At 34.3% G+C, this 15,302-nt stretch overlaps 1 protein-coding gene across 3 annotated transcripts in view; it reads left to right on the forward strand.

Annotated features, from left to right (window-relative positions):
- BOLL (boule homolog, RNA binding protein) overlaps window positions 1-15,302 on the forward strand; it is a 55,856-nt gene that overhangs the window by 19,695 nt on the left and 20,859 nt on the right. For 2 of the 3 annotated variants that reach the window (XM_059168497.1, XM_059168496.1), the window contains exons 8-10: window positions 693-740; window positions 1,514-1,636; window positions 4,594-4,692. In XM_059168497.1, the coding sequence (XP_059024480.1) occupies window positions 693-740; window positions 1,514-1,636; window positions 4,594-4,692 (270 nt within the window). Of the gene's footprint in view, window positions 1-692; window positions 741-1,513; window positions 1,637-4,593; window positions 4,726-15,302 lie in introns of those variants that run through there. The other variant, XM_059168498.1, reaches the window with a different exon arrangement.

Genomic DNA, 15,302 nt, shown 5'->3' on the forward strand with positions numbered 1-15,302 from the left:
CAGATATATATTCATCATTCTGCCTCTTCGATGAAAATCTTCCTTTGTTCTTTTCATAAATTCTAAGATTGGTAGCTTTATCAGTTGTTAGTCAAATCAGGTAATGCATGGTTCAATTAGTACTTATCTCGTATTTCTCACTTCATAAGTAGATAGTTATTTCATTTATTTAAAAACTATTTAAGTCATTTTATTTCCAGTTTTTTATTAAAATGTTTTCTTAAGAGGTTATTATTCTGCCTTTCTATTTTTTAAGATTTTATTTATTTATTTGACAGAGAGAGAAATCTCAAGTAGGCAGACAGGCAGGCGGGGTTGGGGGTAAGCAGGCTCCCCGCTGAGCAGAGAGCCCAAAGTGGGGCTCTATCCCAGGTGCTATTTTGTGGCACAAAAGTTTTTCAGTTTTGATGAAGTCCAATTTATCTTTTTTCTTTTGTTGCTTTACTGCTTGTGCTTTCCATGTCATAATTTTTTTAATTGCCTAATTCAAACCCACAAAGATTTACACATATTTTCTTCTAAGAATTGTATAGTTCCTGCTCTTACATTTAGGCCTTTTACCCAATTTGAATTAATTTTTGTATGTAATTTGAGGTTTAGGGATCCAGCTTCATTCTTTTGCACATAGATATCCAGTTTTGATCTTTGTTTATAATCTGGGTGGTTTTTTTTGGTTTTTGTTTTCATTTTAGGCCCCTGCACAGTGTCTACCAGGACAATGGCAGTGGGGTGTTCCTCAGGTAAATATTAACTTTTTTCATAGTGTTTTTGTGAAAACTGAATGAATATTAAAGTCAGGAGAACGAGATTTGAGATACTCCTCTTCTATTTAATACCTGTGATACCTTTGGCAGTTCATTTAATCACTCTATTTCTTAGCTTCCTCACTTGTAAAGTGGAAGTAATGATACCATACATTTGTAAATTTCTTTACCTGATCTTGGTGAAGATCACATGAGATCATGTAAGTGAAGTCATTCTTTTAAAAAGTGAGTACTTATATAAACATGAAAAATAACTTTTTACCGTTATGGGAAAATGTATCATTCTTCGGTTGTACTTCAGATTTTGCTTCAGTTCATTTTTTTTCTTCAGTTTTCTGTTCCTAAGTAAATAAATCATCTCTCAACTTTTGATACAAATAGTATACCACCAAAAAGACTATTTAATGACATTTCCCACTTCCATGTGAAGTCACAAAGCTGAGAATAGATGTTTATGCCAACTCAAATACTGTACATTATATTACAATCTTTGATAGTGAGCTTAATATAACAATTTTCTGAATTTATAAAAGAAGTTCTGAAGCACTAAGAACTTTCAATACTTACCAGTGATAAAGTTCTTTAATCACATCTACACAATTGAAATTTGTAACAAGATACATCTATGCTATCTGGTAAAGAACTTCAGGAAAATATGAAATAATTATTTCTGTCATCTGTTGGGTAAGTCATTTGTTTTAATTGAAATAAATAATCGTATTTGAATTAGAAATCTGGTTTTGTTTTAGTCTCCTGCCTCGTCTGCTCCATTCTTATACCTGCAGCCTTCTGAGGTTATTTATCAACCAGTGGAAATTGCACAAGATGGTGGATGTGTTCCTCCTCCTCTATCTCTGATGGAAGTTCCAGAGGTAGGTATTACTCTCAAGGTAATTTATCTATAACTGTCTCATCTTAACATTTATTTCTTTTTCTTTTCTAAAAATATTTGTTTAAGTGGCGCCTGAGTGGTTCAGTCAATAAGTGTCTGCCTTCCGCTCAGGTCATGATCACAGGGTCCTGGGATTGAGCCCCACATCGGGATGCCTGCTCAGCGGGAAGCCTGCTTCTTCCTCTCCCACTCCCCCTGCTTGTGTTCCCTCTCTCTCTGTCTCTCTCTTTCTGTCAAATAAATAAATAAAATCTTAAATAAAATAAAATAAAAATAAAAATAATATTTAAGACCCTCATGGAAGCTGCACATTTTTTCTTTGACTTATTCACGCATTTCCCCTTTTATAGGTATCTAAGAATGCTTCATCTTTGACTTTTTTACTAACTAGTTCTGAACAATTTCTAAAACCACTGTTCACTGTACTAGGCTAATCTCTGACTTGATCTCCTTGAAAGAGTAAGACACCAAATGTTTTTCTTTCTTCTGGCTTGCCTGTCAACCTGTATTATTACTAATAGTCTGTCAATTAAAAGCATATAAAAATTCAAAAAATCTTAACAACTTCTTCTTCAAATATGTAAATCAAAAGTATTTCATGGGCTACCTGGGTGGCTCTGTCACTTAAGCATACAACTTTTTTTTTAATTTTTTTTATTTTTTTATAAACATATAATGTATTATTAGCCCCAGGGGTACAGGTCTGTGAATCGCCAGGTTTACACACTTCACAGCACTCACCATAGCACATACCCTCCCCAATGTTTATAACCCCACCACCCTCTCCCTACACCCCTCCCCCCGCCACCCTCAATTTGTTTTGTGACCTTAAGAGTCTCTTTTGGTTTGTCTCCCTCCCAATCCCATCTTGTTTCATTTATTCTTTTCCTACCCCCCAAACCCCCCATGTTGCATCTCCACTTACTCGTATCAGGGAGATCATATGATAGTTGTCCTTCTCTGATTGACTTATTTTGCTAAGCATAATACCCTCTAGTTGCATCCACATCATCGCAAATGGCAAGATTTCATTTCTTTTGATGGCTGCATAGTATTCCATTGTATATGCATACCACATCTTCCTTATCCATTCATCTGTTGATGGACATCTAGGTTCTTTCCATAGTTTGGCTATTGTGGACATTGCTGCTATAAACATTCAGGTGCACGTGCCCCTTCGGATCACTACGTTTGTATCTTTAAGGTAAATACCCAGTAGTGCAATTGCTGAATCATAAGGTAACTCTATTTTCAACATTTTGAGGAACCTCCATGCTGTTTTCCAGAGTGCACCAGAGAGCACCATAAGCATACAACTTTTGATTTCAGCTAGGTCATGATCTCAGGGTCATGGGATCAGGCCCCACATCGTCGGGTTCTGCGCACAGTCAGAAGTCTGCTGGAATTTCTCTCCCTCTGCCCTTCCCCCCCAAATAAATAAATAAATCTTAAAAAAATAACTTAATAACTAAAAATTATAAATGTTATTTTCAGTGTCTTTATGTTCCCAAACCATTACTTACCTTACCATCTATGTGCCAAGAACTGTAAAGGTGTGTTTTAAGTCAGTGTTGTAAAAAATTAGAAAATTAGCACCCACCTCCCAATTAGAATGTATTATATTATCTAAGGTTTATAACATGATGTTCTGGAATAATAATTTCCACAGTTGGATCTTAATGTTACTATCACTACTTCTACCAGGATTTCTGTTTTCATCTCACCCTCCACTCATCATTTGCTCGACTGAATCTGCAAAGTACTCTTTGTTAAAGAAAACTTGTGGGTGCTATATTCTGAATTCTTTCATGCCTCTTTGTTCAACATTGTTGTCTATAAATCTGAAAGACAATTACACTAGCTATAAAATAGCTACATCATACTGCCAAAACAAAGTGCCACAAACTAGGTGGCTTAAACAACAGACAATTATTTATTGTCTCACAGTTCTAGAGACCAGAAGTTGAAGATATTGGCAGGTTTGATTCCATCTGAGGGCCATGAAGGAAGCATTTGTTTCGGACCTCTCTTCTTAGCTTATAGATGGCCATCTTCTCCCTGTGTCTTCACTTTATTTTTCTATCTCTGTGTCCAAATTTCTCAATTTTGTAAGGATAGTAGTTATCATACTAGATTAGCTTCTACCCTAATGACCATATTTAAGTTAACTCTACAAATTCCCTGTCTACAAATCAGGTCACATTCTGATATACTCAAGGTTAAAACTTCAACCAAATTCAACTCTTAACAGTACTATTTCTTTATAGAACATCTAGTCTACTCTTTTCTGGTGTTGAGTATAGCCAGAAAGAAGTTTGAAGCCAGCCTTATTTTTCCCCCTGAACATAATTTGCTTTTTCTTTCTGCATACCTTTTGATGGGAGGGTGTATTGTTGTTGTTGTTAAGATTTTACTTACTTATTTGAGAGAGAGAGAGCAGGGGAAAGAGCAGAAGGAGAAAGACCAGCAAATTCTGTGCTGAGCTCAGAGCCTGACATGGGGCTCAGTCTCACAATCTTGAGATCACGACCTGAACTGAAATCAGGAGTTGGGCACTTAACCCACTGAGCCTCCCAGGCACCTCCTGAGGTGTGTTCTTAGTTGTCTTTGCATATACTATTCCCACCTTCTTTCCCTTAATTTTTCAAATCCAAGCATCAATTCCACAAGAAAGCTTTTTCTGACTGCCTCCCCAGTTTTCTTAAGCTAAATCAAGTAGTTCTTTTCTTTTCTTCTATATATGTTTCATTGGACTTAGAGTGATTTTGGCGATTCAACTGTCCCTGGTCAATCTATAAATTAATTAAAGATAGAATGTGTTTTTCATTTGTGTTCCTCCATTGTGTAGCAAAATGCCTAGTACATTGCAACAATGAATAAAAACTTTGAATTAATAAATAAAAGGTAACACATGTTTTTTTCTTTTTTTTATAACAGCCTTATTCTGATCATGGTGTTCAAGCAACATATCACCAGGTTTATGCTCCAAGTGCCATTGCTATGCCTGCACCTGTGATGCAGCCTGAACCAATTAAAGTAAGAAGTTTGTTCTGATTTTTTAATTATTTTTTCAGTCCTATTTCAGGCCTTTCAAATTTATTTTCTAAAAAGAAATAATTTTGGATATTTATATCACATTTGTGATCAGAAGAACAGAATTAGTGAACTCTTTCATGTGAAGAGCGTACAATTCTAAATTAACTATAATTTTTACAGTTAGTTTTACGTAACTTATAAATCACACATGGTCAAAATGTTTTATTTACTGTAATAAAATATATATAACATAATTTGCCATTTTTTTTAAGTGTTTACCTAAGTGGTATTAATTACATCCATGTGCTGTGCAACCATTACTACTGTTTCCACACTTATGCATTAGCACAAAAAGAAAATCTGTACCCATCAAGCAATAACTTACCATTCTTTTCTCCCTACCAGTCCCTGGTACTCTGAAATCAACGTTTTAGCTCATTGAATTTGCCTCGATAGTTCACATACTCAGATTTTGGTTTGGTTAATGGCATATAGTATTTATGGGAAGATGAAATCGAGTTGACAATCTACTCTTTCAGTTTGGGAATTGTGCTTATGCATCCTAAATCAGATGCAGGCCAAAGAGTGGGAATCCAGTTAGATCCATGTATATATTCAATATATTTCAACTCTTGGCTGTGTAGCAGGGAATTCTGCTTACTCCCTTATGACCTAGTTTCTTAGTGAAACTCTTCATCATTACTTGGAGGAAACGGACTATATCTGTAAGAACCACAGATTGATTAACTATTGCGATGGTAATATGAATCTTGTTTACAGTATACTTTGGTAAAGAAAGTAGGCATACTCTACAATAAAATGATAGAGATTAACTATTTCACACGCATATTTATTTATGTGTTGGAACTCAGTACCAAGATAGTCTACTTTAAGGAGCCCCCCCATATCCCTTCATCCTGTTACCACTCACCGCATTCCTTCACTGCTATTACTACCAGTAATGAAATAAAACTATAATTTGACCTAGTGTCACAGCCTTAAGTGTTCCTAAACTTTATCTATAGAGAACTATTATAGTATCAAAATCTTCTAAAATGGACTTCCTCTGATGTTAACATTTTCTCCAAATATACTTCTCTAAAGATAGTTGAAAGAGTTTTGCCATATTAAATAAGTACTAGTTTTTCCAGTTGCTGATTATATAGATCATATATATAAGCACAAATGATTGAAGTTGTACTGCTTGAATAATTCCAGTAGAGGATGGAGTGAATTTTCCATCCTCTACTGGAATAGAGGAGAAATTTTCAAATAACATTAATGCTACCCATTCTTAATTTAAAGTTTAATTCCTCTAGTTTAAAAGTAAACACTTTTCTATATTTTCTTAAATCTATGAGTAGCAAATGACAGAAATTATACTGAGAAACTGCTATCTTACTCTTTAATTTAGTCATATAGAAAGTACACATATGTTGACTATAAATTATAACAGAGACATAAATAGATATCTTTGTACATATAAGCTTACAACTGGAACCAATAAACTGCCTCTAGATGTCTAGAGAAAGGCCGCTAAAAGGGACTTCAACCCCTTCTGTCCTGATACACATCTTTACTCTACCATGCACAGACCAAAAGGGAACAAAATTACTGACTTTTTCCAATTTGGAATTTAATCTGTCTCGTTAAGCATTATAATAATTCTGGTTATCACATGGGATATATCCTAGGGAATATTTTAGTCCTACCCAAGTTAAGATTTAAGAAATAGGGAAGAGTTGAAGAGCTATGAACTATACTTAACTAGCTTACTCTGAAGCCCATCATATCTTTCACAATCATGAGATTTCATTGAATCTACAAAATCATGGATTATAAGACACACCATTATTTATCACTATAAAAGAAAAAAACATTGCCATCAATTGTAAATGTATCCCTATTTAGTGGTTTTGAAATAAGAAAAAATGTATGGCTCAACATGAGTGAAATTTTAACATTTTATTTTTAATTTAGAGATGTAATGTTGAGAGAGAGGCTGGGGGAAAAAACAAGTCCTCTTTTGTTAGAGATGAGAAAAAAATTTTAATAAACTTTCAAAGTCAAAACTGGAACACAGGGCTATTGTATAGAGTTTTATATTCCCTGTTTTTGTTTTTATTTTTGTTTTAAGATCAATGTCCTATGTATTTTTTTAAATATTTTTTTAATTTATTTGACAGAGATCATAAGTAAGCAGAGAGGCAGGCTTGGGGGAGAGTTGCGGAGTGGGGGGGGGGGGGCAGGCTCCGTGCTGAGCAGAGAGCCCCATGTGGGGCTCAATCCCCGGACCCTGAAATCATGACCTGAGCCAAAGACAGAGGCTTAAACCACTGAGACAGCCAGGCACCCTGTCCTATGTATTTTATACTAAATAACTTTTTTAGGTGATTTGAAGGCCCTCAACAGGAAATGCTACCCCACTCAGGGACAGAAACTCTAAAATCACGTCTATAGTTTTCTAAAACTATATAACCATGGGGAAATGCTTTAATATACCAAGTTTCGCTGTGTGGAAAATTATCTACTTTTGTTTATAGTACATTTGTATTATAACATAGAAGTCTTAATACGTAACTATTATATCATTAGGAGATGATCTTTTCTCTAAAACATTAAAGTAGACTAATATTAAAATACTGATATTTGAAACATTAGCCTTTGTTCTTACTATGCAGATTTTCCCTGATACCAAATACCTTGGTGAATTAAAACAGAAAGGTGGAAATACTCCTTAGGATAATCCGAGCCTGTTGTTTTTATAAGTATGTGTCATTTTTTAAACTCTAATGATTATAACTTAAGGGTATTAACTGTATATGTTCCAGAGTAAGTAATTTCTGATGCCAAAACTATCGTGAAGCATCAAATCTAATCAATAAAATAGAGACTTGATTCAGAGCTCAGAGCACAAGTCTAACTACTGTAAGAGACTGCCAGAAACTATTCATTGACTATAAGGTACACACTACTATATTCTGTCAGATCAACTACATATATTGTAAAGCTGACCAATGTAGAAACTACTACATGAATATGGTATTAATTAGAGTATCAATTTTTTTTAATTCAGCAGAGTCCCATCTTAAATAGAACTAGGTTTTGAAGTCAAGAAAGCAAAATCACAGAATCATAAAATTAGCCCATTGAGTTAGACTACAGGAAGGAGCAAAAGGAAAATCTCTGTGTATCTGGGCATTTGAACTATTACGCTTTTAAGATCAGTATCAAATCGCTAGGTAAGAAGGGGAGAAGTAGAAAATTCTTAACTATTTCTGTTTTACAGTGTTTTTCCATTTTTGCATTAATACAAGTATCTAATTCATTCTTATGAGAATTAACTGAGATACTGGAGACTGGGGAAATTATAATTTGAAGTTAGCCTTTAAGTTAAATGTTCATTTTATGAACTCTTACCATTTGCAACAACATGTATGGAACTAAAGGGTATTATGCTAAGTGAAATAAGTCAATCAGAGAAAGACAATTATCACATGATCTCACTCATATGTGAAATTTAAGAAACAAAACAGAGGATCATGGGGAAGAGAGGGAAAATATAAAACAAGATGCAATTAGAGAGGGAGACAAACCATAAAAGATTCTTAATCACAGAAAATAAACTGAGGGCTGCTGGAGGGGAAGTGGGCTGGGGATGGAGTTACTGGGTGATGGATGTCAAGGAGGGTACATGATATCATGAGCACTGCGTATTATATAAGACTATTGGGTCACTGTTCTCTACCTCTGAAACCAATAATACATTGTGTGTTAATTGAGTTTAAATAAAAAATAATATAAATAAAAATGAAAACATTAAATGTTCATTTTTAACTCTAATATAGAATAGCTTTCATGAAAATATTTTATATTCAGAATAATATTTAACTACTTTCCAGGCTATAAAGAATTTCTTCTAATTAAAGCACCAATTGGACTTGAATGAAAAGCCCAGCTATTTACCTATTACATCTTACCCTTTAGAGGGACACTGTGATTCAGAAGTAAATTAGAAAAGGATTTGTCCTGTCCTGTTTCTAGCTCAGAGACCCATTGTGTCCACTTAAACTAAAAATCAAAGACACTTTACTTTACAGAAACATTCCACTACTATCTTCTTCCTAACCATTTCCTCATTTCAGTATCATTAACACTTCTTATAAAGCAGTTTAGAGACTAAAATTTCCACACATTCAGCAAGTCCTCAGAGTAGAGGACAACAAATGTAAAGAACTGCATTCTGGAGGACAGAGACAGGAAAACTCTGTGCCTTGCAGTTCTGGGCATACAAGAGGATAAAAATTTTCATTCATTGTACATGTCAAACTATAGATAGTCTCAGATTCTATGGAATAAATTATTTTATTCAATAGAGAACTTGGCAGTAGGAGCAAAAAAGCTCATTGAGCTAGAGAGTAGAAATTGCATAGGTTCTGTGTGTATCAAGCCTCTTTCTTAAACTATAAACATAAAACAGAGGATGGGGATAGTAAGAGGAATCAGGAATTAACGAATCTTTTAGAATTGTCATGGACAGATCTTCATTTAGGAATAGGCTAAACAGTAAAGTATACACTGTATAGGTCCCATGAAAATATATTTTTAAGATTTTATTTATTTATTTGACACGGAGAGAGAGATAGAGTCACAAGTAGGTGGAGAGGCAGGCAGAGAGAGAGGGAAGCAGGCTCCCCTCTGAGCAGAGAGCCCTATGTGGAGCTTGATCCAGGACCCTGAGATCATGACCTGAGCCGAAGGCGGAGGCTTAACCCACTGAGCCACCCAGGCGCCCCGCATCAAAATATTTTTGCATGTGGCATTACACTGAAGGTAAGGATAAACAGCATAAATATGGATATATGTATTAAGAACATATATATAAGAAGAAATTAAATAAACTTGTAAAAACATATCCCATGTTTCCAGTAATTACAGACTGAAAAACAGGAAGGATGAAATGGTTGCTGGCCAGTAAGAAAACACTGTATGAAACTATTGATATGATGGAAAAAATTAAATTTTTCTTTTCTGTAAAGGACCAGTAGTTACTACATAAAAACAAATCCTTGATATAGAAAGAATTTTTAAAAATTCTCCCAAAATACAGAAGATAACATGAAAGATTAAATGATGATGAAAAATAAAATGCTACACTAGAGAGAATAGAGACAAGTCCAACCAAAAAAAGAGTAACTCTCAAAAAGAATACAGAAAAAAAATTGAATAAAAAGAACAAGCAGAAATTTTAATAACAAAACAAAAACACCCTTGGTTTGTTTTGAATTTACAAATCAAAAGGGATTCACCATCCTTCAAGCAAAATTAATGAGAGGAAATCCATGTATAAAGTTCTGATAAATATCCATTACCCTCCTTCAAACATTCTGGTCCCTTTATTTTTTTAACCATATATTTTTAAATAACTTTAGACTTAAAGTTTCAAAAAATAATACAGAGTTTATGTATCCCCTAGCCCACCTTCTCCTAATTTTAACAACTAATATAACCATAGAACAATTAGGAGAAACAACAATTAGCATTTGTACAGTACTATTAACTAAACTACAGACCAGTTTTTCCCACAAATGTTCTTTTTCTGTTCCAAGATCTAACCCAAGACCTCATGTTATATTAATTTGTAATCTCTCCTTACTCTCCTCCCATCTGTGAAATTTACAGTATTTCCTTGTCTTTCATGACTTTGACACTTTTAAAGAGTCAGTTATTTAAAGAGTCAGTTAAAAATAACTAGTCAGTTATTTTGTTGATTATTCATCAATATGAGTTTGGTATCTTCTCTTGATTAAATAGAAATTATACGGAGGTTCCTAGGTGGCTCAGTCGGTAACACATGCAGCTCTTGATCTCAGGGTTGGGAGTTCAAGCCCCACTTGGGGTGTAAAGATTACTTTAAACAAATAAAATCTTAAAAAAAAATGTTGTGCATTTGGGATAAGAATATCACAGAAGTGATGTGCCCTTTTCAGTGTATCATTTCAAAGGATACAAGATGTCAGTATATCTGATTGCTGGTAATATTAAACTTGACCACTTTAAGCATGAAAGGTAAATTGCCTAAGTAGCAGAGCTAGTAAGTGGGAGATCCAGGATTCCAACCTCAGCATGCTTTCTACCAAGAGAAAAACTTAGCTGGTCTTCTGAAATCCCTAACAGTAAAGTTCATTGACAAACCTATCTATGCACGAAGGACTTCACGTTGGGATTTTAGAGCATCCTTCTTAAATATGGACATGCAATCACATTAGAAGAGGGCCTCCTGAATGAGAGACCATAACAAGCAGAAAGAAGCATATAATGCAGGGGACAGAAGAAAATATCAAAGATACTATAATTAATATTCTCTTCGAGAGAAAATTAATGAGAAGTGGTCATGCATAGACAGACATCCTGGCAAACACTTCATTTTTTCTCAAACATATTGGTCCTTTTAACTTTTTTTAACTTTGTATTTTGAACTGTTTTCAGATTAACAGAAAAGTTGTAGAAATAATTGAGTTTCTGTATATCCTTCACCCTACTATTCTTTGACTAGAAGGCACTGGTACAGGGAATGAACATTAATACGATCCTCTTAATTAAACTATATACCTTACTTAAATTGTACTAGTTTTTCCATTAATGAGATAGCTGAAATAAATTAAATGTAAAAGGATTAAACATTATAGGCAAAAGCTTTTGAGAAAATAGAACAAAAAGAGACAGAGATGAATAATAATAGAGAAAAAAATAAAATTAGGACATTAATCCAAAAAATTTTTTAAAAGATTAGAAGATCCAAAAAGTGAAATATTAATTCCAGAAAAGGAAATAGTTTGGAGGAAGTTAGCAAAAGGTTAACACAATAAAATTCCCTAGGAAGTTAAGGACAAGGGTCATTAGATTAAAAGGGCCTAACAGGGCGCCTGGGTGGCTCAGTGGGTTAAGCCGCTGCCTTCGGCTCAGGTCATGATCTCAGAGTCCTGGGATCGAGTCCCGCATCGGGCTCTCTGCTCAGCGGAGAGCCTGCTTCCCTCTCTCTCTCTGTCTGCCTCTCCATCTACTTGTGATTTCTCTCTGTCAAATAAATAAATAAAAATCTTTATATAAAAAAAAAAAAAAAAAAAAAAAAAAAAAAAAAAAAAAATAAAAGGGCCTAACAATTACTTGGCATAATTACTGAAAAAGACTCACAGTAAGACACATTATTGTGAAATTTCAGAATGGCAGGGATTAAAAAAAAAGAAAAAAAAACCTACGGCAAGAAAAGAGATCACATACAAAGAATCAGCAACACTGGAAGCTAGAAAACAATGGAGCAAAGCTTTAAAAATATTTAATGAAAACTTTAATCTAGGATTCTATAATAGACAAGTAAAAATGACAAAAATAAATTTTCATACAGTAGAGTCTCAAAAAACTTTGCCCCACATGCATCCTTTACTCAGGATGCTGCTGAACATATTTCACCAAACAACAGAATAAACTAAGAAAAGATATAGGGTTAAAAAAAAACAAACAGGCATCTAAAACAGGGGCAAAGGCTATGAGAATTCTGAAGATGATAACAAAAAGAAGTCTTGGGATGATGGCTGCTTAGCTGATTTAAAAAGCAGTCAGCCTTGAATTGGAGCAAGACTCAGGATTGTTCTCTGCAGGAGAAGTAATTTTTATTTGTGTAGAAACTTGTATTAGGTATCTTAAAGAACTGTGGAAGGAATATAGAGAGACTTAGCCAGAGGTTTGAAGAAAACTAAATGAGTGGAGAAAATGAAGCAATTAATAAAAACAAAAAGCTGTTCAAAAAAGAAAACATAGGGGTGCCTAGGGTGCCTGCGTGGCTCAGTGGGTTAAAGCCTCTGCCTTCGGCTCAGGTCATGATCCCAGGGTGCTGGGATGGAGCTCCGCATTGGGCTCTCGGGAGCCTGCTTCCCCCTCTCTCTCTGCCTGCCTCTCTGCCTACTTGTGATCTCTGTCTGTCCAATAAATAAATAAAATCTTTTTTAAAAAAGAGAGAACATAATTATAATATACCAGATGACTCATTAGTGAATAGCATTTAAGCATAATAATTAAAAAACAAACTTAAAAACAAACTTAAGCAAAACTTATGATGTAAAGAAGATGGACAAGGAAATAAAAGAGATATAAAAGAGTTAAAATCTTTATCTACCATAAAGAAGTAAGAAGTCATTAGATAATGCAATTGTTCATTTAATAGAGACAGAAATATAGAAATAAATGTTAGAAGAAACAACTGAAGTAAATGAATGTGGCCACCTCTGAAAAAGTGAAGTGAAATAGGAATGGAGAGGCAAGGGAGGAAGAGTGTGTTAAACCTTTTTTTCCTTACCCTTTAAACACTATTTGATTTTTAAAACTAGGTATATAATTACTTTTAATAAAAATTTAAAAATTAACTTCAAAAGTGCAATGAACATCAGATTGTTAACAGCCAAGATATATCAGACAAATGTGAACATTGGGGAAAAAACCCAGGATGACATTAATAAGAAAGTAAATTTCTAAAAAACAATCTGAAGGGTTTGAATTGGCGGGGGGGTGGGAGGTTGGGGTACCAGGTGGTGGGTATTACAGAGGGCATGGATTGCATGGGGCACTGGGTGTGGTGAAAAAATAATGAATACTGTTATGCTGAAATTAAATTAAAAATAAATTTTTAAAAAATCTTTAAAAATAAAGAAATAGGAAATAACCCCCCCCAAAAAAGTAAATTTCAAAGTAAAAAGCATTGTAAACAAGACAGAGAAATCCAGTTTATTATGATAAAAAGTCAAATCTAATACGAATTAAGTCTAATAATGTAACATCAAAAATATAAAATAGGGGCTCCTGCTGGCTCAGTCAGAGGAGCATGCCTCTCTTGATCTCAGAGTCGTGGGCTCAAGCCCCACATGGGGTGTAGAGATTACTTAGATAAAACTTTAAAAAATAAAATAGAGGGGGCACCTGGGCATCTCAGTCCGTTGAATGTCTGACTCTTGATTTCAGCTCACGTCATGATCTCAGGGTAGCTTGAGCCCCATGTCAGGCTCTACACTCAGGGGGGAGTCTGCTCAAGATTCTCTTTTTTCCTCTCCCTCCATCCCCTCTCCCAGCTCTCAATCATTCACTCTTTCTCTCTAAAAATAAATTTTAAAATCTCCTTAAAAATTAATTAATTTAATTAAATGAAAAGGGTCAGTTTAATAATGTAACATCAAAAGTAAAAAGTAGGGGCACCTGGCTGGCTCATTTGGCAGAATGTGCAACTCTTGATCTCCGGGTCATAAATTCAAGCCCCATCTTGAGTATAGAGGCTTCTTAGTAAAAGTAAAAACATAAAATACAAAGTAAAAACTTCTAGAAATACCAACAGAAAGAAACACAGCTGTGATAAGACACTTTGATATCACAACACAGATTCAAATAAGTAAGCCCTAAAAACACTATATATGAATAATACATATAAATTTTGTTCCTTGCAAAGAGAAGCTACCTCTTTTCTAACAATCACATAAGCTGATAATATTTTAGTCACAAAGTAAATATAAATTCAATAAACTATACAGGCTATTTTCAGTAATTATAATGAGTTACATGCATGAAAGGAGAGCAGGTGCAAGGCAGAAGTATTGAGAGAATGACCCCTAGTAGACAAGATTGCCTACTGAAATAGCAACAAAGAGTTGTTATAACCTAGATGATGAGACCTAAGTGTTCTATGTTCTGGTCATGACAGTCCCCACTCCTCCTCAACCACAGCATGAACTAGGACCACTCTCCAGTCCTCTTATTTTTTTTTCCAGCCAACTAAATATTACCAACCATCTTAGCTAATAATACCCTCAAGAGAAAATTTTCTCTAGGTGAAAACCACAAAGCATCTGAAAACAACACAATAAGTAATATGTGAGAGAAATATCAATGAACTATAATTGACATATAACATATTAGTTATAGGTGTACAACATATTCATGTATATATTATGAAATGGTCATCACAGTAAGTCTAGTTAACACCCAAAAGCTCACATACTTACAATTTTTTTCTTATGATAAGAACTTTTAAGATCTACTCTCTGAGCAACTTTCAAATATGCAATACAGTATTATTAATTGTAGTCACCATGCTATACATTAGTGGTCTACTTAGAAATGTCTTCTATATGTATTACTAAAGCAGTTATGTTTGCTTACTTTTCCATTATTCAGACTTAAGATGCTATCAATTTGAGTTTTCTCCACACAACTAAATCAGTTAAAATATACTGAAATTTCTTATGTATTCACTTAGCCATTCTTTCTTGAATACTTCAGACTTTAGACCTTTCATGAAACAGTGTTGTTTCAGAGCGTGTATCTGTTGCTTATCTTAAAACTTCAGAATAAATACATTGGTGACACCTTACCTTCCTTCATGCTTTCTGCAGTGAAAAGTTCTTAATCTAAACCCTATTAGCTCTTCATTGCAAGGGTGAAAACCTCCTACTTCCTCTTGTAAACCTTTAAGGAAGAGATATTTATGTCATTCAGGAAATTTTAATCAAGGTTTATTTAAAAACCTCCTCTCTCAACTTTAAAAATTGGCCAAAACAACTTTTACTTGA

Source organism: Mustela lutreola, chromosome 3 (assembly GCF_030435805.1).
Source record: "Mustela lutreola isolate mMusLut2 chromosome 3, mMusLut2.pri, whole genome shotgun sequence".
In the NCBI taxonomy this organism is placed as follows: domain Eukaryota; kingdom Metazoa; phylum Chordata; class Mammalia; order Carnivora; family Mustelidae; genus Mustela; species Mustela lutreola.